This window comes from Lissotriton helveticus, chromosome 11 (assembly GCF_964261635.1).
Source record: "Lissotriton helveticus chromosome 11, aLisHel1.1, whole genome shotgun sequence".
Lineage (NCBI taxonomy): Eukaryota > Metazoa > Chordata > Amphibia > Caudata > Salamandridae > Lissotriton > Lissotriton helveticus.
The window spans coordinates 914450586-914474674 of record NC_136072.1 but is presented as its reverse complement, the minus strand read 5'-3'; the positions used below and the strand labels follow the sequence as shown (position 1 = coordinate 914474674).

The following is a 24089-nucleotide window of genomic DNA, read 5'->3' as shown; positions in this document are numbered from 1 at the left end:
GCATTGTAAATGACAATGCTTTTATTAATGTTTTGGCTTTTAAAGCATAAATAAAAGGCATTGTCATTTACAATACTAATAGCTTAAACTCTCGCAAATTGCAATTGCATTGCAATAAAGGGCCTTCTTGACCGCTTGTTAGATTGTAAATATCAGAGGAAGAGACCGGCCTGTGGCGTCTTCAAAGTAGTGATAAATAGTGCAGTGAAGAAGATGTGTAAGTGTTGTAAATTACACAGACACAAAGTGTGAATTGAGAGTTACATATGATCCGAGCTATAAGCACTAACAAAACGCTCCAATACCTTTCACCCTGTGATTACACTGTCGCGGCTCAGGAGGAAGAGCGGGAGGGGGAGCTATTTCCTGTCCTCTCCTTGATTTGAGTGTGCAGAGTGGTATTGCGAATGCCATTGCAATCTTTGGCCTAATAAAAACACTCCAGCTATTGAAGGACCTTGGTTTCACCTCCTGGTGCAGGGCGGGCGGTGTTTTATGGTAGGCATGGAGGGAGTGAGGGGTGGTCTCAGCTGCAACAGGCTATATTTTAGTTGTGGTTCCTAATGCAAGTCAGTGTTTCTAATTCCTGTTTCCATTGTGCCCAGCAAGACTAGGGTCAAGTTCAGACCCTGGGGTCACAGAGGACAGGCCAGGGGTACCATGAGTAGAAGTTGTGAGACCTGAGTCCTAAGTGACGTCCAAGGGCCCTTGCGGCATTGGAGGCATGTCTGGACGGCTCTCCTCGGTATACATCTGTTCAAGCACAGCGTTCCCTTTCTACAGCAGGGAGGTGGCACACATTAACATGCTAATGCACCACGTGTAAGGTGTTTAAATGTTCCGCCCACTCCGGAGACATAGCGGGCTCGCTGAACGAAGACACGCAGCAGGGTTACAACATTGGCATCATATTCTCGGCTTAGAAGCGGTGGCTCCACGAGTGGAGGGCAGGCGGGCAGTGCCAGGCTACAGGATCATGCTAGACTGCAGACCTGGGTAGAATGAGGCAGCGGTGGGCAGTGCCAGGCGGCCAGGATGCTAGACTGCACCCCTAGATAAATAGAACCAGACAGTGGTGGGCAGTACCAGGTGGCCAGGATGCTAGACTGCACCTCTAGATAGAATGAGGCAGAGGTGGACAGTGCCAGGCGGTTAGGCTGACACTAGACTGCAGACATGATAGAATGCTAGACTGCAGACCTGGTAGAATGAGGCAGAGGGGGGCAGTGCCAGGCTGCAAGGATGCTAGACTGAAGACCTGGTAGAATCAGACAGCTGAGGAAAATAATAGGTGGTCAGGCTCACACAAGACTGCAGACGTCGTAGAATGAAGCAGAGGTGAGCAGTGCCAGGCAGTCAGGATGCTAGACTGCAGACCTGGATAGAATGAGGCAGAGGTGGGCAGTGCCAGGTTATCAGGCTCTTGCTCTCGTTTGCAGCCCTGGGTAGAGCAATGGGGCAGAGCTGGGCAGGCGAGCAGTGCCACACAATAAGGCTGATGCTACACAGCAGCCCTGGTAGAATGAGGCAGATCTGGGCAGTGGAAGGCATTCAAGCTCACACTAGACTGCATTACTCAATAGAAAATGGGGCAGAGCTGGGCAGGTGAGAAGTGGCAGGCAATAAGGCTTATGCTAGACTGCATCCTTGGGTAGAATTGGGCAGAGTTATGTAGGTGGGCATTATCAGGAAATCAGAAGCATGGAGCAGAGCTGGGCTGGTGGGCAGTGGCCGGCAATGAGGTTATGGTAGACTGCAGCCCATGATACAAGAATGAGGCAGAGGCGAACAGTGGAAGGCAACAGGTTCTGGGTAGAATGGGACGGAGTTGGGCAGGTGTGCAGTGGCAGGCACTATTCCTCCATAAGAAGGTTACCCAAGACAGATTATTAATGCTTCAGCTTTATCTTCACTGGAGTGATGTTCACACTTGAGTTATCAGGTGCTCCTAAGACAGCTCACCAGTGAAAGCACAAGTGCACACAGATCATAAATAATACATTCCGTTCCTTCGTTATTTAGAAACTGCTTCGCTGTTTGAAGTCTACCTCCCGCCACAAACTAGAGACAGTAATGTGCACACATGAACTGGGACGAGCCACCCGAAGACAGAGCGCGAAGACACAGTCACGCTTCCACCACTGATCGGCAGTGTGATCGTAGGCAGCTGGTGTCTGCACACTTATCGTAGCCGGGATTAAGAGCGGGGTTCCCAACGAAACAGTAATTAGCTTCGCTACCGCCCCACACATAAGACCGTTAATGTTGTATAGGGCAGGCGGCCTGGGGCATAACAGACCACTGCAGCCTCTAGGTGCAAGGTTCCGGGGGCCCCTCAACCATTCACAAGGGGCTCCACTGACCCTATGTTTAATGAATAACAAATATTGGAGACTTGGGGGGGGGGGGTGTTGGACTCACCAAAGTCTGCTGAGGGGCTCCATCATTTTTGCATCACACCACTGCAGGAGAAATAAGCCTTTGCATTTGAAACTTTCCAGTGGCCTCTCCAAAAGCCGGCATCATCACCCCACACCCCCAACTCCCTCAAAATAGTAAACATTGCCACAACTCTCCCCTGATGAGACTCAACAGTTTCCCACATGCCTTGGGTTGCATCAAGGACAATTAAAAAATATGCCCTTTCTAGCGCCTTACTCGCCCCTCCCCCACCTCTTGTGCATTGAAAAGGCCCCTCGAGGTCAAAATTCCATCAAAAAGGACACGCTACCCCCCACAACAGCTTACCCTGCCACGCTGATGTGTGTGCTGCGTGGTAACCTACATCGTCGTGTGATGCGTGCACCTTAAAAACACCACTGGTTCACCTTTGTGCCCGGCCAAGCAGAGGTCTAGCTGTTCCTTTCTAGGACCTGCTGGTTTGATAACTGGAGGATACACAGTATTAAAGCAGCGTGCCGTTCTCAGAGTTTCAACCCTCGAATTTGCCTCTCTTTAGTATTCGTTGTGGGCATCAGACAGAAAAAAGTGCACTGTTTAGCACGATGCTTCTGCGATAAAACAATGCAGACCGCTGCTGCGAAGGCAGGTGTCCCTCGAATGTTATTTTCTTGCACAGCTTGTGAGGCAGTTACATTTGCTAGCAAAATTGCAAAGCGGCACGTGTCCAGTACATTGTTAAAACAAGCATAAATGAGCTCTCACAGGGCGGCGCGCAGTTCTCCCCCTGAAGTGAAATGTCAGCCTGGCCATCAGTGAGACAGGGAAGAGGCCTGAGAGATAGTCCGTGAAAAGTAGGCTTTTGGGGAGAAGAAGGCAGGTGTGCAGAAACAGAACAAAAAGAGAGGGAGAACATGAGGCAACAAGAGTGGATGGCAACGAAAGCCGACTGACTGAAAAAACATAGTGCTTACCGATTTATGAAGGAGACAGTGTAACGCCACAAGTAAAAGATCCAGTCCAGATGGGCGGTCACAAAAGGAGACAGAGCGGTAACAAGGAGGGAGTAAGAAGCCTCATTATCAATCGGAAGCCAGCGTTTACCAAAGATAATGCCACCAACCAATGAAACATATGGGCGGGACTTCCACAACACTTCCACATCGGTCCTTACTACAATATGCCTCACACAGCGAGCAGCGCATGTGCTGCAACGCTAGGCTCGACCTAAAAATGCAGTCACTCAAACAGCCCAACACTCCAAACACCGAATTGCTGTCCTGAGTCTGATCCATAATGTTTTTGACAATGTCTCAAGCCAAATGTTGAAGGAAGAGAGGAACCAAAGCCCACTATATGTATTTTTTTTATTATAGGTTATTCTTTTTGGAAAACCAAAAGTTCTTGGCTAGAACCAGACCTGATATTTATAAAATCACTTCAACGACAGACGCACACATATTTGATCTTTAAGTATATACGCTCATAGGGTCAGAAGGGGTAGGATCAGGTCGGATCATTTTGAAACCCATAAACATCTTGGAAGACTGTGATAGAGTGAATTTCCTCTTTTTGGAAACTAAATGCATTTAACTGAAAAGTGCTAACTTTAGTGTTGAATAACATCACACTCTTACTGCAAATTTTGAAGTAGGTAACTATATTTAGACATTGTCAGCAACCACTCGGATTAACCTATTTTAATGAATTAAGTTAGCCTATTTACTGGTGTCAATTTAAACGAAAACTTTACACGTTAGGTCTAAATGGCCTGTTTTCATGTTTCGCACTGTTGTTTTGCATAAGAGTTTTTTCTCTTTCTTCCTATGCAGATGCTGCAATTTTCCGGAAGCCTTCTGTTAGCTTGTGAATAGGCATTTTTTATGTATTAGACAACTGATATAAATAGTGAGGTTCTCACTGGGAGGGGAGGAGATGAGAGGAAGCGCAACTGGGAAGAACAGTTTGAACCACAAGATTTGTTCAAAGTAACAAATCATGGACATGGTTGTGTAGCCTATTGTTACCTGGTCCGAATGTTTGCTGAAGACCGATTGGTTCAAGGGAAAAGGAAATGGAACTTTGTGGCCATTAATGCTTTGATTAAATTATATTAACGTGTGTTCCGTAGACTAGGCAGCTTCTCTCTCTCTCACACTGACTCTCGGGAGCTTGCTGCAGAATTTAGGAGCAGATCTTAGAGATGCCCGCTGACTGAGCTGAGAATACCCTTCCAGCCTCTGCTAATCTCTACTCGAGTGCTAAGGCTTCATGCCTGTGCATTCTTATTCTCTCATTAGAAGCCTTCATTTTGGGTTTCTAAAACTGACACTTTACCTTGCTTGTTGAAATGAATGCCATTTACGTCAAAACATCATTAATTTGGACTCGGGATGGAACATACTTGCTGCATATTCAGCATTCTTTTTGTAATTCTTCCCAATGTGGTATTCTATCTTGTTTTGTAATATCGACTTTTAGATTTTTTTTTACTCTATAATAATCTTTAAATACTTTCTGAACAAATGATTGAATGTAATTTAATAAATACTTGAAATTTACACTAAGTCTCTTTGTCGATTCCTGTGAAGCCCGAGTTGGACTTCACTGTAAATGATAATTGACGTAAATCATCTCTCCCTGTTGATTAACATAGGTCCATTCGACCAATGCTGGGGGTTATTTGATGATTATACTAGATATTTGACATCCAAAAATCCCTGCCTTGGCAACCGCATGTTGTAAATATGAACACTTTGATCTTTAATTCACAAAATTCAACATATGTAAACATTTCCTCCAAATTGAATCAAACGAAAAATGCCTAAATGTTCTATTTTTATAAAGTAAACAGGATTTCAATGAATTAAACGATTAGTGGTGGTTATCCCTTACACATGCCATATAACCACAAAATGGTAAATATTTCATGCTGTGGCGATGAGGAGCTACTACAAACAATTTTAAATGGCAACATTGCCTCTTTACTAAGCAGCTCAGGCAATGCCTGGGGGGTTCTTGAGAATGAGGAACCTTTATCACAGAGTAACTGTTTATGCTGTCAAAATCCTCACCTGTTTCAGTGTTTGTATAGCTTACCTTCCATCATTAGTTGGTGTCTACATGTTGACCTGATATTTCTATTCCGTTCTTCCTTCACTCCCCATTCATTATCCTCGATAGTAACACCAAAGATTCCACCCCACCCATCAAATCTTTACTGAGCATGCTTAAGTTCAATAATGACCTTACCCTCCCAGTCTTCTAGTGATGCACTCTATTTGTTCCCCCATCATACATCTACAGATGCCTCAGTAGTAGATCAATAAAAATAAAACACTTGAACATCTAACATGAACTAATATCACAATCAGCCCCACCTGCTGTTCACCTTGGAAACTTGCTCTGCGGATGATATTGTCTTCAAAATTACCCATGGAAACAAATGGTTAAGGGACTATAAAACCTGAATGAGAATCCCCACTGCAGACCTATACATGGGCCTTTCTCATCCACTACAGACCCCCACTATACAAACCAGCATTCCTCGAGCCTGTCCTCGAACTCCACAATGTTGCAGAAATGATCTTAAAGTAGCCAAACTGTACAGACTTCCATATATGTTTTGCCAAGCCTGGCTCCTATCAAATAAAAAACCCTACTCTCCAACACAGAGTCAATTAACATTTCACAACATGTCCATAATCCCACTCATATAGCTGGGCCTACACTCAATACAATATTTGTCTATCTCAGAGACTGAGAACTAGACTGACCATCATATGATACAACCTCTGTTTTATCTGCACAGATTTGTCCTCAACCCACCTTATAAGTATCACACCATAGAAGAAGTTGGACCTACCCTTCTTCAACTGTTTACCTGCTTAAATACCACCCAACAATAAGAGTCCACAGTTCAAATACAGACTCACAACTGTCCTGGTCAAGCTTGTCCCACGCAAATCCATCCCCAGCCAGTAAGGGCGCCTGGCTGACACCTGAAGTAAAATCACTAAAATCAAACAGAAAGGCACTCAAAGGACTCAGAAAGAAATCACAGGCCAGTAACAAATTGGCACTCCTATGACATCCAAGAACCTATAAGGCCATCATCAGAAAAGAAAAACAATTCTGTACTTGTGTCATGAGCCTGAAGTCTCTTGTCCCAAGGCAGTTACATAAAAACATTATCAGATTACAGAAATCCCTAAATCCCTCTATTCAAACGTGGTCGACTTCCTGGAAGTATACAAATCTCTGGCTTACCACTCACCCTAAGAAGAAAAAGAACAAGCTTTCTACCTCAGTTCTACACCTCCAGTAACCCACCCAATGAAGCTTGGTCAGAAGCTACATTTCTTTAACTAAAGACTTCAGCAACAGCAGGAATGCACGTGGCCCACCTGGTTAACCAGCGATCTGTCTGGTTTACCAGCGACCCATGTTCAGTTCTTGTAATCAGAGACATTCACCTGAAATGTTCTGCTGCTGTCTCGGACAAACCCAGCATCAATCTTCAGAGACCAGAACATTCCCAGGCAAACCCAAGACAGCCTATAAAACACCTCGTCAAAAACATGGCCTTTGTTACGTCACCCTTTTCACTACTGGATGATATCTAATGGTTCTTTGCTAGGCACACTCATTGGGGGGAAAAAATGGGTGCCACCTTTTGACTTAGCCGAAGTGAGGAGCTGAAAGGCTATAATAGGCTCCAGTCTTTTGGACATAAAACAAGTAAACCAAATTTCCAAAGCAAGATAAAGCTTCCACATATTGAGATGTCTTCTGAGAATGTTCACATACCTTGGCTTCCCTCAAAAAGTAGAAGCACTAGTACTGCCCCAACCTGAGTATGCCAAAGGGTGCTATCTTGAAACGCATCACCCTATTTTACACTACTTGTGAAAGGGTTGTGGAACAGTCAATCACAAACCTTGCTACATAGCCACATCTCACGTGTGACACTCAGCCTGGCTTTTAACTGACATCATCAAGCATACTATGACTTGGGAGCTCAGATTTATAGTGGACAAAGCGATGCCACAAGTCCCAAAGGCTAAGGCGATGCAGACTAAAAAAAATCTAGGACTCCCTGAAGCTAACGGATATGACGAGAAGCAAGCATTGATGTACCATGTCAAGGTAGTCTCAGAGAAACAGCAAGAGATGGTGTACATTCAGTCATGTTAAGATCACTCTGAAAAACGGGCACAGCTAAAGAAGTGTCTTTCATGCCAGGCCTGCCTGTGAAGTGCACAGTAGGACCGAAGAACAGACCCTTAAAAAGCACAACACATATGAAAGTCCAGCTTGGGTGGGTGGGTGTCAATCCCATGACAGACATTCTTTTGAAAGGCTAGTAGGACGTATCAGATCGAGTCATATCAACTACTGCCTCTTTAAAGCTGGACAGTTAGTGATGAGAATAAAACAAAAAGGCCAAGGAGAGTTTAGAGACCAGCAGGTACAGACTCCCAACAACAGAACAGCAATCACAACCATGTACCTGCATCTATCAACTAGAGTATAGATCGCTACTGGCAGTACTAGGCAATAACTGAAGGACAATGTTTTTGACATAGAGGAGAAAGAAATCTCTTTTAGGACGAGAACCTCACCCCCCCCTGAGGTGGAATTGTTTATCATAGGGTTCCTCCTCACATCATAACTACTTGTGATGTGGGCTACAACTCCTAAGGTAGGAGGAGCTCTTGTATGCGAAACTTACCCTTTGGGAGTCTATGGTGTGGGTGAGTTGTGTAGAGTGTAAGAAAATGAAAAGTGCAGTAAATAAACTATAGCCTGGTCAGAACCTCAATTTTATTCTCTCTGGTAGGGACAGGATTAAAATCAGTTAGATGACACTTTAGTGTATGTAGCCCACATCACAAGTTGTTGTGATGTGAGAAGGAACCCTATGAGGATGCTTGCCACCTCAGGGTGGGTGAGGTTCTCCTTCTAAAGAGATTTCTTTCTTTTCTGCGTCAGAAACATTGCCCTTCAGCGATTGTCCCATTAGCGTGTATACTCTAGTTAATAGTGCCAGGTACAAGGTGGTGAGTGCTGTCAGTCAGTGATGTGACCAGATCGCTATTGAACGGCCGGATGGGCCACATACCAGTCTCGACTCTTTATAGGCCAGTAGAGCTGGGTGTGAGTCAGGCTCCATCACACATGGCAGCAACTACTGCATCACTCTCCCTGTGATTTTTGCTGCAATCTCTTGGTTTCCAGCCCCTGACAGTGGTCTGAAAGGCCTCTGTTCAACTGCAGCTGAACATTTACAGGTTGACTACTAGGCAGAATGAGAAAGGGAGGGAGGCTGGGGACTGATGTCTGCAGTGGCGAGAGCGGTTTGTGGTGTCCCTCGAAGGGAGGGGGAGCTTAGGTTTACTTTTCTGGCACTTTGCAGGATTAAGATGTGACTGTAGTCAGACACAGTGAACACCTATGAGGTGAGTGGGTTATGAAACCACTGTGGTCGGAAAGTGTTGTTGAATTATGACCAACAACACTATGGTTGTCAGGCATGGTGGGTTGTGGCGCGACTGATCAGACTGAGATTGTGATGTCACTGAGAGATAAATGAGAATATGATATTTTAGTACACAATTGGATTGCATGTAGTTAAACGGATTGATCAATGCAAGTGAGAGAGGAGGTGTCACCGTGTTCAGAGGGCGGCACAGTGGCCAGAGTCGTGATTGTGAAATAATGTACACATAAGGGGTGCAGTGATGCTGCTAACAATCTGTGGAGAAGTTGTAATATATTATTTTAAATGTCACATTATGGGACAAGCATGTTTTTGTATAGGAAAAAAAACACAAATTGCTTTTTTAATAGCACGGAGGACAAGCATTGAATAGAGAGAAATGCCTTCTTATCTCTACGCACATGACAGAGACGGGAGCAGGTAGGGCTTGATGGCAAACCGAGCCTGTCAGCCTGGACTCCACTGAACCTCTTGAGATGTGCAACACCCCAAGAAAGACGCCTTTGGCTGAATGGGCACAGTGGTAGGCTTCCCTACTCGTGGTCTACCTGTGTGGCCTTTAGTTTAGGGATAAAACATGAAATGGACAAATAGGCTGAAGAGGTAATTTTTAAGGGCACTATTTAATGTGATTAATTTTATTTATGCTAGAATATGGGGCGTGGCGCTTGACTGCCCTGTCTCCTGCGTGTATGTGGTCACTAGTCATAGGGGAGATACCTTTGCAAAAGATTCTTTATGCCTGTGTCACAAAGAAAGTAGAAATTTCAAGTGTGCAACTATGTTGTCATTTGATGCCTCTATTTAAGTGTAACTATTTAAATACGTGCAAAGCAAGCTAGGTATATTGACTGTGTAGCTTTATTCTCCATTAAAATACACATGTGCAACCATCTGCAGATCTGATTGTCCAATCAGTACAAAACGCATGTTGGTAAATGTGGTGGGGGGCGTGAAACAGGTGTAGCTCTTGAGGGGTGGGGCATGTGAGGGGTGTAGCACATAAACGGTACAGCCCAATGGGCGTCACATACAGTGCCAAACATCAGTGCAGTGCCCATGTTTTTGACCAGCTGACATTTCTGCATGGTAGGTGCTGACTGGAGCTTGCGGTCAAGCCTTCTGTGGTTTCATGAAGGCCAAGTGCGATAGAAGCCAGAAGGCCATAGGGTCTCTACATGAAGAATTGAAGAAGAAATGATGGCACAGTGGTAAAAAAAAATATTGAGTTTCTACTCAAGAGGTTTTAAGTCTGGTAGTTGAGATAGATTTACCTGTCTTACTAGACTACATGACAATTTTTTCCCTCCAACAAATAAATACACAGATATGGGGCCGTATTAAGGAAGTGCCTCGAGGGAACAACAGGTGTTTGAGTGCCCCTGGGGCACTTTGGTATTACAGAAGGGGCCTACGACGCATGTGCGACCCCTTCTGTAATACCAATAGCGCTGGCACACATAAAGCACCAGTGCTGTGTTCATTCCCTCATTTGCTTGGGGGCGTGGCCCTATGCAAATGAGGGAATCCCTTTGCCTCTGCACCCGTGCCGTAATATAGACGCGTGCGCAGCGTCAAAGAAGTTGTCAGGAGGCACACTGACAATGTGTGTGCCCCCTGATTGAAGCCCTCTGGAGGGGATATAGGGGGTCCCATGGCCCCTCAGATATCCCCTTTCAGGCAGGTGCAGTGACTCACTGCACCCGCCTGCAAGGGTATATCTAATCCCCTTTAAAAGTGCAGGCAGGTTGCAACCTGGGGCAGCACATTCCGTGTAATAGGGCGCACTTTCCCAGTTTGCACCTGGCCTACCTGTTGTAAAGTGCACCGTGCAAAAACAGGGAAAGTGCGCACTTTACGTAATAGGGACACTGGAGGGTGATTTTGATTTGTGGCTTCATCCATTAGTCTGTTAAATTTGTATTTGGCTTCCACCCACCACCGCATGTAACATTGCTCACTTTACCTATTGGCTACCTTCACAGTGGGGAGTGCACAAAACCAGTGCACATTGTTTACATCTGCCTACAAATAATTCCTTTGTCTTGTGTTGCAAAGCTAGTTCAAAGTGTTATGTTTTTTTAAATATTTTCACGTTAACTTTAAATACTAGCTAGTTATTTTGCGTACACTGTTTTTTTCAAGTTGATCATAAAATATTTAATATTGTAGCCGCATGCAATTTGAGTCCTTCATTAGGTAGTTTATTCTGGTCTCTTTCACAAATAATAATAATACAATTCATTCCAAGCATAAGGTGGCCATGTTTAGGTGACAGAAAATTTTCTTTTTCCCTTTTTATTTTTGTGGCACACACTTGCCAGAAAACAAATTGGACCAGCCTGCCAAGCCCAGACCTATTGGTTTTGGCAGTTCCTTTATCATTTTGCTAACAAGCAGATGGTTTTTGGATGTTGACTGATGGATGTGGTTGTGACCCTTCAGATCGAATGACACCTGAAGGTAAGATGTCAGGTAAGGTGCCCCAGAATACTGAAACCGGGTGTTCCAGACCTCGAGCAGGGGTCTAATGCAGATAACCAGCATGGATGCTCTTCTCTTTCAAAAGGGCTTCAGTGCTTCTCTACCAGACATACCCTGTTCCATGACGAGGCCGAAACACATCAGCTGAAGAGCTAGTTGCTGGGCGCACCCCAAGTAGTGTGAGGTAGGGATGATGATGATGATGATGATGATGAGGGAGCTGGTGACCAGGGGCACAAGAAAGCAATGCTGCCACCACATGTGCCACACACCTCCCCCACTTCCAGTGTTCTGAGATGGAGGCTCTGAACACTCTGCGGGAACAACGTCCTGACACCACTAATCTAACAGATGCGGGGAGACGGCGTGCAAAGCAGTTCTCAATTTGGAAGTATCGGTGCTGCTGGTGACTACCAAACAGCAGTCACCACCCTGAGTGCTCGTTCATCATACAACAACTTACTGTTGACAACTGATCCATCGTGTACCTGGTGCATTAGGATCGAACAAACCCTGGCTCACATGCTGCACTATCACAGATGTAAATGAGGAGGTGATTGTCCAAGTCCTTCAAGCAGGTCACTGCTCCAAACCTCACCACTGGATTCTGACAGAACATGGAAAGTCTCACTGATATTAGCCCGTGAGCTGTCACTGGCATGTGCTGCGCTCAGGGCAGGTGTGTCTTTACAGCTTTTCGATTGACACTCCTCTTTCAAAGACTTGCACCACAAACTACCCCTGTCATAGGACAGTGGTTACTGCAATTGCAGAAATGATTGAATTCTTATCAGTAATGAAACATCCTAACACACTATTGCTGCTAGCACCCTTGAAAGGCCACCAAGAGGGAGCAGGCAAGGCGAGTCACTCCGAACAGAGAAATACATGCTGATGGCGCTAGTCCATCGCACAGTAGAGGTAATTGCAGCGGCAGATCCAGATCTACAAATTATCCGACAAGCATGAGAGAACAAGTATAAGATCCTCTTTGAGCAAAACAACCACAGTTTGCCCAAGGTAAGAGAGATCTGGAGGCAAGGGTGAACATTAGTCAATAAATGGCTATTTCAGAATAAGGTAAAGCCCCAAGGGCTAAGTGTATTGTCATACCAGCTTTCTGGTGAGACGTACCTTACAACGTACCCACATGGCTCATCAAGGAGTAGTGAAAACAAAAGCATAGATAGCGGTGGACATAGTATGGTTCTTGGGATTTGTTCAGAAGATAGAAGACAAAATTGCTACATGTGCCAAACTGCAGGGTCCCTTGATTAGTGCATTCCATCCTCCACTGATGTCCTAAGTGACATTCCCACAAACATCAATACCAGTTTTTGCAACAGATCTGACTGTAGACATCTTCTTGTAATGGTCAATGAATACTACAGACACCCTTAAGTCACCTTCGTTAGCATAACGGCAGTCAAACTCACAATTTCCAAGCTAGAGAAATTCTGGCCATTCACAACCTGCCAGCCGAGATCACGACAGACAGTAGAGAACAAGTTACTTACCTTTGGGAATGCTTTTTGTGGTAGAGGCTCTATCTAACTGCAGAGTCTTCAACTTTTGAATATTTCCCAGGTGTCAGACTGGATTGGGAAATTTGCAGCCAGTACCTCTGTGCACCAGTAAGTTGTACCATATAGCTCCGCACTGACGCAGTTCACCTCCAGAAATGACGTGTGGAGCCAATATAGGCATCACCCCCAAGCGCTGACATCCCACATGTATGTGGACTGCATCTCAAAGAGCGAGAGCCACCTTGGGAACTCAAATGCACAGAACTCCTTACCTTGCGTGTTCTCGGCAGTGGCGAGGCGATTGAGCTGAGGTTCTCCCCATGCGTGGAAGAGACCGTACCCCATTTCTGGGTGCATCTGCTTCTAGTGATCCCTGAAGTGACACTGGTGGAGTTTGTTCGCCCTGGTGTTCAAAGATCTTTGACAGATTGTTCATCAAAAGGAAGATTATTTTATGGTCTAGTCATTTCTTTTGCTGGCTTTTTTTAGATCTGGACATGGTCAGAGAGAGCCCCTTGATTTTGGGCCCACTGAGACTGCAAATCCCACTGCTGAACCTGCATATACCACCTAGCATGCTTGACCAACAGTGAGCAGGAGGCTATCAGTCTCAGTAGCCTCAGAGTCGATCTCATTGAAATACAGGACAGAGGCTGAAAGATCGAGATCATAGCTTGAATGTGCTGGACTCTCAGTTCTAAGGGGAAGGCATGAAATCAGAATCCAGAAAGGCTCTGATGAAAGGGAGCATCTGAGAAGGAATCGGATGTGACTTTGGCATGCTGATGGTGAACCCCCAAGGATGTCAGGAGGTTCACTGTAGTCTTGAGGTGGGTGACGACTGCCTGGGGTGAGCCCACCTTCAGCAGCCAGAATTTGAGGTAGGGAAAGACTGGAGCCCTTCACCTCCGAAAGTGCGCTGCCACCACCTTTCTAAACACCCGAGGGGCACTGGTGAGACCAGATGAGAGCACAGAGAACTGAAAATGTTCTAGTCCCATCATGAACCGCAGATGGTACCTGTTAGGCAATAGGACGGGAATGCGAAAATAAGCATCCTGCAGGTCTAGGGCTAGCCTCCAGGGCCTGGACCAGAATGGGCGCAGTTCTAAAATAGGACAAACGCCTCTATGCTTCTATGGCACCAAGAAGTAACGGGAGTAGTAGCCACACCTACTTCCAATTCAGGCACCCTTTCAATAGCTCCTTTGGCCAAAGGAGTTTGCACTTCCTGCCGTAAGACAGATAAATGGTCTTTCGTCAGTCATTCCTGGGATTTTGGAAGATGCAGTGGAGTAGCCAGGAATGGTAAAACATACCCCTTCTGTACAATTTGCTGCAGCTATCTGTCCGATGTTATGGCCGGTCACTTTTGGTAAAAATAATTGCTCTTGCTGTAAACCAAGTGGCAGAGCTCCAACAAGAGGACATTAAAGAGGTTTTGCAGTTGGGGCTGTGGGAACAGTGGTAAACTCACTGGTGTGCTGTCCCTGGTCGCAGGATCACAGGGTTCCACATCCTTAGCCAAGAGAGGCTAGGAACTCTGATGCGGCTGAAGTGGTTGTCTGAATGGGATGCCCCTGCCAGAGCCACAGAAAGGTAAAAAAAGGCTGGTGCAATTGGCATGGTGGTGCAGAAAAGTCCAGGAGCTTGCTATGGCCCTCCTTTCTTTGAAATGCTCAACAGCAAGGTCTGCCTTGTCCCCGAAAAGGGAGGTCCCCTCAAAGAGCAAATCCATAAGAGAGAACTGCACATAACCAGAGAAACCTGTAGATCACAATCACGTATGGTGCAAAATAGCGACTCTAGTGCCAATGGCTTGCCCAATAGAACCTGTGGAATTCAGGCTACAATGGACAGTAAATTTTGCAGCTCCACATCCATCTTGCAAGACAGTATGGGGCAAAGGTCTTTTGGAACCCCTGGGAGAACGTGAGCAACACAGTCCCAGAGAGAGTGGGAATAGCAGCCTAAACAGCAGCGGACATTGACCTACCAGAGAGCCAAACTTGTGGAAGAAAAAACCCTCTTCCTAAAGGTCTCTACTCTTAGACTCCGTATCTGGAGGAATAGTCGGGAAGGCATTTGAGTTTGTCCTGATGGTGGAAGCGTGCTCCACCAAGCTCTTGAGGGAAGGGTGCTGAGTCAGAAAAGCAGAGTCATCGGAGGAAGGGCAATTGTGCCATGCAATCTGTCATTTCACTGTGGTACCAGAGCAAGCCTTGGCCCAAACCCCTGAAAGAGTGTCAGTGAGGGCCTCATTAAAGGGCAACAAGGGCTCAGCATTTGGTATGTTCTGGTTGAAGAACTTAAGTTAGCATATTAATTTTGACCTCCAAGATGGGGACCTGGAGATCGAGAACCTCGTCCTCCCTCCACATGACCATTGCAAAGAAGGCACTTTCCTCAGTGGCAGGGTCTGGAGGTTAGACTAGGCCAGTATTCAGAGAGGAGCCAAGACCACTGGCATCCTGGAGGCACGTACGCTAGTTTATTTAATGATAAAGTTGCCTAAACTAGTCTCCAGCATCATACTCATTGTCAGAGTCCATCCCAAATAGGGAATGCATGGTCTGAGGCCTGTCCCACGGAAAGGGGACTTTGAGAGGCTATGGTGGAGGTGGGAAAAGTCTGCAGCTTGATGGACACGGAGCATAGACTTGGCTGAGATCAGAGCTGCACCAACTCGGAGTCGTAGAGCATAGTGGTTACTGCCTTGTCCTCCGATGTCAATTGAGTAGGCCACGGTGTTCCGGGACCCGGCGTGGAACATGGTTCCAGTGGGGGAATCAGCAAAGTAACCAGTAGGTGGGCTCAGAGGATCAACTGGCACGGAGTATAAACCTTCCAGTGGTATCCCAGAAAGAAGACCTCTTGGCCCTGTGTGGCACGCAGGTGAGCCAGATGGAATAGGAAGGTCTGGACCATAGCCTCGCAGAACTCTTGGATCTGTCTTGTTGTTGCAGAGAGCCCAGGAAACTTAGGTTGTGCCAGGACAAGTTGTGGGATTGCCTCCGACATTTACTGACTTTAGGAACAAGATTGAGAGGCATGACAACATCCTCGTGCCTTCGCAATTGTATGAATGGCAGTTAGGTGCCAATTCTTGCTTGGATTTCTTGTGCTTTTTCTTCGACTTACCCGAGGATTTGGAGCGTGACGACGATCTACCTTGGGACCGAGTTCTGGACTAGAAATGGGATTGGACTTGGACTGGTCCTGACGTTGAATCTTCCGATGCCAGGTGACGTAGGGTTTCGCCACGTCCTGAATAGCCTTTGGTTTCATCAATGTACAGTAAATGGAGGCCTTAGTGTCACGACTACAGGAAAACCTGATGGGGGTCTGTCACAGAGATTTGCTTGTGACAGTTATTGAGGGCCTCAGACCAGGAAGACCTCTATAACAGCGGGGTCCTTGAAGCTGTTCCACCTGTGGCGCACCAGTGACCACAAAACCAACCGGAAGCAGGCTTAGCTCAACCTTGACCCAGCTCTGCATCTGGGTGCATATTGTCACCTCCTACAACAAATCTCCTCCAGGACCAAAACAGACCAGAGGATTGAAGAACGTGTTCTGAGCTCAAGCTAAGACCCCTCCCCAACCATCCACTCATACCCAAGACTTTGTCGGAAGTACTGGTCCTCAGTGACTGTCCTGGAGCACAGCATACTTTTGCATACTGAGCTCTGCTGGAAAGTAATATGTTGTGGGGAAGAATGCTTTGTGTGAGCCAAATGAGCTGGTCAGACTGAGCAAGTTGCTTTTTCATCCTTGCATCTCTCAGAATCCATGCATACCAGAGTAAATGAATATGATTAACCCATGCCTTGGCAGTAGTCTAGATCTGGGAAACAACACGTCTCCCGCTCCAAATTAGCACGTGTACCTGTGTTCCCTGCCCAAGTCCGAAATTCTTCAGGTCAGTCATCTTGTCCAGTCATTCTTTAAAAAAACACGCTAGGCAGCTTACTACGTCTGCGTACAGGATAGGCTGTAATACTAGAAGAATACATTCAAGATATTCAAAAATCATATACGCTATTTGGGGACAAATGGCAATTATTTCTCAGAGCATTATAAAAATATGTGTTGAGGTTTTCTGGGGCTAGGCTATCACAATAAGGGACTGGTATCTAAGGCGAAATGAATCCATGCAGGTATATGAATTCTGTCTGCACACAGCTTAATGAGTTAGGAGCAAAGAATTTTAGCAGGTCCTGAGAGTTATTTCAATTTTCAAATATTCTCACTTAATTTTGATATGACAAAAACAAATTACATATTTAACTTTACTGTTGTGTGTGAGGGGCAAATACTATTTATTAACAAATACACGCTGATAGTTTGAGTAAAGTCAAGCTTTTTACAGAAACCTGCGGAGGATATATTGAAGTGAATGCATAAGATTTACTGAAAAGTATGGGAATACTTTTTTTTAGCAAATTCCAGCTACTAGAATAAACGGTGTGCTGAAACATAGTCAAGCTATTTACAGGAACGTGGGGTAAGGTGCAACTTCTGTCTATTAACAGACACATTTGATGATGTGTTGTTATAAATTAAAACTAAGTACTTAACGTGATGCGGAAATTCTAGTACAAATTCAAGCCATAAAAAAATATCTTTTGACTGATGTTTTGTAGCTACCTACATTAGTTTAGGAAATGTATATTTTGAGGAAGACTTGAGGTGTCTAAAGAAAAACCGGAGTTGCTACATTTTTGAACAACTGTAAACATCTTAACCAAACGTAATTTTTTACATAGTAATAACATTTTTAACTGTTTATGTAAACATGCTGATATTTTGGGGGCATATATAGTGAATTACTCCAGTCTCGAAAAAGTGTGAGGGGCATGCTATATATATAGGTTCAGCAGTGCCTTGAGTGAATCAAATTTCTTTTGCAGCACTATATGGTGTTTGGAGCATTTGAGAGAGGGGGAATGTCGTCCTTAAATTCAATAACAGGAATATCCTCTACTCTTTTGGGGTGTAAAGCTTACGTATTGAAGGGGGGACACGTAATTTGGCATGGAAGAAGCCATGGTAATGCTCGTGAGTGGGATGAAAAACACTCGGGGACGGTGATCCGTGTGGGAACTGTAATTGAACCTGCGTATGGTAACTTGACTTCTCCATGTCTAGCAAATATTCAGAAATAAATGCACTACAAACGGAAAGAGGTTCGCTATTATCGCATATCCTCCTTACAACCAATAACAAAACCACAAAAATAATGAAAAAAGCCCGATGGGTATGTTGCAAAGAAATGGGCTTGAGAGAAACAATACTCATAATATTGGACGAGGAAGCTTCACCCACACATTTGTGGCATGCTGCATTATAGGCAACCTCACCCAACCCTGATAAGATAATACTATCAGGGAGGGCCCAACCTCAATGAGAGTAGCTGCATAATCAAGGGATCCGGATTATTGTGTAAAACGATGTCTGCGTAATCCAAATGGAATTTATTTATTCGAGGTTACACGTGGTAGGATAAAAAAAAAAAAACAGGAAGCGGATGAGCTGGAGCATTATGTCTCTGTCATCCTTAAGAGTGCGGACATGTTTCATCTCATAGGTTTGCCCATAAAGGGCCAAAGGCTTTCATCGAGGTGATGGTGATCCCTACTCTAAGTGCCATGTGTACACTTGTTTTGTCATGCATATAGCTTTCCTCTGTGTTGGTTTGTCATGCTTATCACTAACTCAAGTATTTTTTTATGGATGCACAGATGGTTGTACTAGATGTTGAGTTACTGGATCAAGGTGCCCTTGACGATTAGGGGATGCATACATATGCTAGCCCTTCTACTGACCGACAGGACCCATTTGTTAAACAACAACAAAAAAGCACTCCCATGCAAAAAAGTCAAATCAGTGCCACACTGGCATCTTAGCTATTCAACACAATATAGCACAGCGTACGTAAGTACAGCTTGGCATGCCGTGGTATAACGTCTGCTGCTCTCAACTTGGCAGATACTGTGGGTTCAGAAAAAGTCAAATCAGTGCCACACTGGCATCTTAGCTATTCAACACAATATAGCACAGCGTACGTAAGTACAGCTTGGCATGCCGTGGTATAACGTCTGCTGCTCTCAACTTGGCAGATACTGTGGGTTCAGGCAAGGAAAGAGGGATTTTTTTTTACACTGGTGTGCAAGTAGCCTCGGACTCGAGGCCCAAACTTGGGACCTATCTGTCCAGCAGTTTATGAGCAGAATTGCCACATTATTTAGGATGACAGTTTTGAAAACAGCATTGATCTTAACTTGTTTGCATATAACAGTCTGACAAACAAGCCCTTGAGCTGGTCAAGTCCTTATGCTTTTGGGTTCAAACTTTTGCCTACTGGAAATGATATTTCCTACGGCGTGTTAATTTACAATCAAATATTTTTGGGGCTAATGGGTTTACTAATTAAGGTACAATGCAACATCTCGTTCGGCAGGCGTTGCCAGGCTGCATGGAGGAGGCTTCCTTGGCTGCGCTGCAGTGCGCATGGGCGGAGCTCTGCCGAGGACGCCATGTTGTGCCTGGCAGGAGCTCTCCAGCCATCCGTGCTGAGCTTTGCGCATCCTCGGGGTTAAGGGCTGGGCCCCAGGATGCTCCTCATTCCTCTGCAGGGAGGAGCGGTCCTGGCACAGCTCATAGATAGAGTTTATGCTGAACACGGACTCTCCGCTCCCTTGCTTGGCACGAGCTACGTACACAAATCTCTGCAGTCTTGGCTTGGCTGCAGTGACGTCCACCATCTCTCTTCCGGGGAGGCCTGGCACCGCTCAACACCCGAGTGTTGGCATCGCGCTGGAGTCTCTGGATCCTTCCTGGGCAGAAATACGCAAATGTAGGTCACAGAAGGCGAGGCCGGCGCTCGGCTGGCACGCACTGCCCAGTGATAGGAAAGAGATGCACACATACAGCTCTCAGAACCCAGGGCTCGGCTCTCTTCAGAAGGAGTGCTCTGCTTTCCCTCAGGGGCATCACCTGGATGCAGAGACACATTGGGCCTACGGCCTGCTCGGATGACGCCTCTCCCGCTTGAACGCTAAGGTAGTTCAGTTAGCACCCGCTGCAGCGATATGGTCTAAAATCTGCAGATCACAAGATCAAAAGATGCTGTGTTTATTTAGCCTTTCGTCGTAAAATACATTAGCAGCACTGAATTTGGGTAAAATACTTGCTTCTGAATACAGGTACAGATGAATGACTCCGAGTCACTTATCTCAGATTCAGGCACGGACACAAGTACTGTGGTAAGATTTAAATTCATTTTCTTCCTTCGATCTCTTAAGGACTGAAGGGCCGATTCACTAAATCGCAGAGTTTGTGACTACATTTTTTTAAGTTTATGAATCGATGTACTAAAGCCACTTTGCGATTCAGTAAGAACTTAGGGCCATATGTATGAAAATGTCCATTTGCGATTCTCAAATAGCGATTTTTTGCGAATCGCTATTTGAGAATCGCAAAACGCTATGTATGTAGGATTTGCAATAAATTTTGCGAATCCTACATATTACTTAATTGCGTATCGCAAATTGCGATTCGCAATTAAGGAATACCACCTCATTCATTCCTATGGGCCTAGAGGCCCATAGGAATGAATGGGAAGACATTCTCAATTAGCGATTCCCAATTAGAGAATCGCAAATTGAGAATGCAATTTCAAGGGTCCCAGGGTGACAAAAGGACACCCTGTTGCACCCCTGAAATAAGCATGGGTGCAGATGTGGCGCACTTACATGCCATAAGGCCATGTATGTGAGTCACATGGCACTTTAAAAGATGCAAAAAGGTGCATTTTTCAAAGAAATCGCAAATTACCACCAACTTGAAGTTGGTGGTATTTTGCGATTCCTTAAGTCCAAATTGCACTTTTTCTGAGCTTCTTACATTCCATTTAAGAAATCGCAGCGATTCCTTAAATGCAATCGCAAAAGTAAGGAATCCCAAAATGTGCGATTCATTATTTTGCGAGGGGTGTTTTGTGTCATACATTAGACACTGCTGATTTGCGATCGCAAAAGCCGAAATTCAGTGATTTTCAGCGTTAGTGATCACAAAATTGCCTTCATACATATATGGCCCTTACTGAATTGCAAATTGCGTTTAGAAGTCATACCGAAGTGCAATTTGGAAGGGGGCTATTTATGGTGTCTCTTCCAAATTGCAATTAGGAAGGCTATATATCGATGATTTGTGACCGTAATATCAGTTTCAACCCATTTATAGGTATCAGACTCCTGCAAGGAGGTGGTAACCCATTCACAACGGGGCAGGGGCTCCATTTGGACCCTGTCCCCTTTGTTAAATAAACAAAAAGAGCGTGGGAGTGGGCAGTGGTGTAGGGGAACATTGCCAACACTTAAACTTAAAAAAAAATATATATATATATATATATATATATATACACACACACACATATACATATATTTTAATGCAGCACCACAAAACGAGCTCCATTAAATACAAATACTTCAAAAGCATCATAGACAAGGTCGTCTTGCTGACCCCAGCTGGCCACTCGCCATGTGATGGCCACCAATAGGCGTAAGCTGCCACATGTGACCCACCTCATAAATGCTAATGAGGTGGGTCTCATTAGGGCCAACTCCTAATCCTTATTAATACATAGGCCAGTTTGCAAAAAATGATTTAGTGGTTGCACAAATACTGATTGCAAATTGTGACCAGTCTTTTGCAATCACATCTAAGTTACATCTGGCCCAAAGTTACAGAGACTGCTCCTCCAGAGTGAAGCTTAAATTCCCAAGCTTTTTTTGAGGAGCAGAGGCATGGGGCAACATTTGCTGTCCTACTTAAAATGCACTGGGCCAGATACTGTCTCCGCCAAACTTTGCCTGTTTACTTACAGAAGGAGGAACATCTGCAGGGATCGTGCTTGTCCAGATAGTGCTCCAGGGTGTCCCAGCCTCCACCCACTCGCACCATGACGTGGCTTCGCAGCACCTGGAAAGGTAACATAAAATCATCACTGGGACATCCTTGCATTAAAGTAAAGGCAGCCTAACCCTGGGCGATAATAACAGTGGTAGGGACCATTAGGCAATTCGAAGTGGGTATCACTTCATGTGACTACACACTGGGGCACCACACCTCGTGTGACTAATCCCATAGCACAGACTTGAGTTGACTTACCATGGCACAGACAACACTATTATCACTCATTGCACAGATTCTCAGATTACCCTCAAAGTCACAGCCCTGCCATTATCACCAATGGTGAAGATTCTACCATTATTCCTCGTGGACAAACCCTTCCATTACCAGTAATGGTATGGACCCTGTACTACCACTCATTGAGTAGCTCCCAAAGTTAAGACTTACGGCACTGAGGTTCCACTACACACCTGCCCTGTTTTCTTCACAACTGTTTTCTTGTATTGGAGGATACTTCTGCAGATAAAGTCACACTTTTTTGAAAAATGAAACAAAAAAGCCACAGCCAGTTGCACCCGCAGGGGCTAAAAGTTACGTCTTGTGAACAAACCTGAAGCTAATTATTTTGCATCTTACTCCAGAGGTGGTCAAGCAGACCTTTTGGGATTCTGTCAAACATATGGGCCTAGACTATTGTATGTAAGCTAATATAGCACACAGTATGAAAACATCCATCTCTAGGCGCTGTGTTGATACATTGTAAACTTGTAAACCTTGTAAACTTGGGAATTTATAGAGCGCAGTTGTTGCCCGAGGGCGTCCAAGCGCTGGGATAGCCGTGACCTACAGAGAACAAGGAGGGAGGAACAGCAGTTAGCAAGCAGATGTGAATAAGTAGGTCTTTAGTTGCCTTTAGTTGTCTTTGTAGGCGAGAAGATATTTAGGATGAGATGGCTGGAGCAGGTCAGGGTTGAGTTTACCCTGCAAGTCAGAAGGGAGGTTTCTCTCTTGGATGCAAGGGAAGACTATTCCACTTTGCGTTCTTCGGCTTGACCGCTGCCACCCTCCAGGATGTGCATTTCCTACTTTGGACAGTGGATTAGCAGTAGTTTTACAATAACAGAGCTTTGAATTTATTTCTACTACTCCATTTCGCATACATGCTTACAGGGATGCTGCTGGAATAGATGTGCTTCAATAACAAAATGATGCTATGGGACCAATATGTATAAGTACTTTTTACAGATAGGTCTATCAATTACCCATCTGAACTTAAATAATTTCTCAAAAATAAATCAACTCAGTTATATATTTCATTTACATCCTGAAACCTAAAGAAACCAATCCAAAGATAATATATATTCTTTGTATAATGCGTTTTATTCACTCATATCTTTTTTTGTATATTTATTCTTTTACTTTCCACATTTCTTTTTTCAAACAGAAATACAATTCTTTTGGGTTCTCTAAATCTAAAAAAGCAATATATACAAATTTGTCACACAATATATAATTTTCAAAATGGAAAAATGAAAATTATACTACATTATTTACATAATATGTCAAAAATATCCCCTATTCTTTAGATGGATACTCTATACCTTGTTATCTAAAGAGTATTCCGTAAATATACTGGTACACCCTGCTTTCGCAGTTTCCTTCAAATAGAGTATTATATCCCTCCTGTTTTAAACTGCTCTTTTCTTAATTTTCACCAAATTTAAATTCATTGGGTGTCCGTTTCCAAGGTTGTCGACGCGTTTCAGCCCCCTTTAAATTCTGGGCCTCATCAGGACTTGGGCTTAGGCATACATTCAGAATTATGTTGCACCAATATTTCGCAAGCACTTTCAACTTGGATTTCGGGAGTCGTGACTGGTAGGGTATATATATTCTGGATATACACCTATCCACTTTTCTTCTATATAAATCGAGGATTCACTTGTATAATTTCAAAGGGATTTAGCGCCGCATATGCCGCCTCGGTCACTCGGACAAAGTTTGTGTGGCGACAGTCCTACCACGGATCTAAACATCTAACAATCCAAATGTGGCGCCATAGTACTCTCGTCCTATAGCACACAGTATGAAAACATCCATCTCTAGGCGCTGTGTTGATACATTGTAAACTTGTAAACCTTGTAAACTTGGGAATTTATAGAGCGCAGTTGTTGCCCGAGGGCGTCCAAGCGCTGGGATAGCCGTGACCTACAGAGAACAAGGAGGGAGGAACAGCAGTTAGCAAGCAGATGTGAATAAGT

The 24089-nt window shown here is 44.8% G+C and overlaps 1 protein-coding gene across 4 annotated transcripts in view; it reads right to left on the bottom strand.

The window, feature by feature from the left end:
- Positions 1–24089, bottom strand: part of GAS2L1 (growth arrest specific 2 like 1) — a 244743-nt gene that overhangs the window by 35106 nt on the left and 185548 nt on the right. For all 4 annotated transcript variants that reach the window (XM_078667178.1, XM_078667179.1, XM_078667177.1 and 1 more), the window contains one exon: positions 21801–21897. In XM_078667178.1, coding sequence (XP_078523304.1) covers positions 21801–21897 — 97 coding nt within the window. The remainder of the gene's footprint in view (positions 1–21800; positions 21898–24089) is intronic.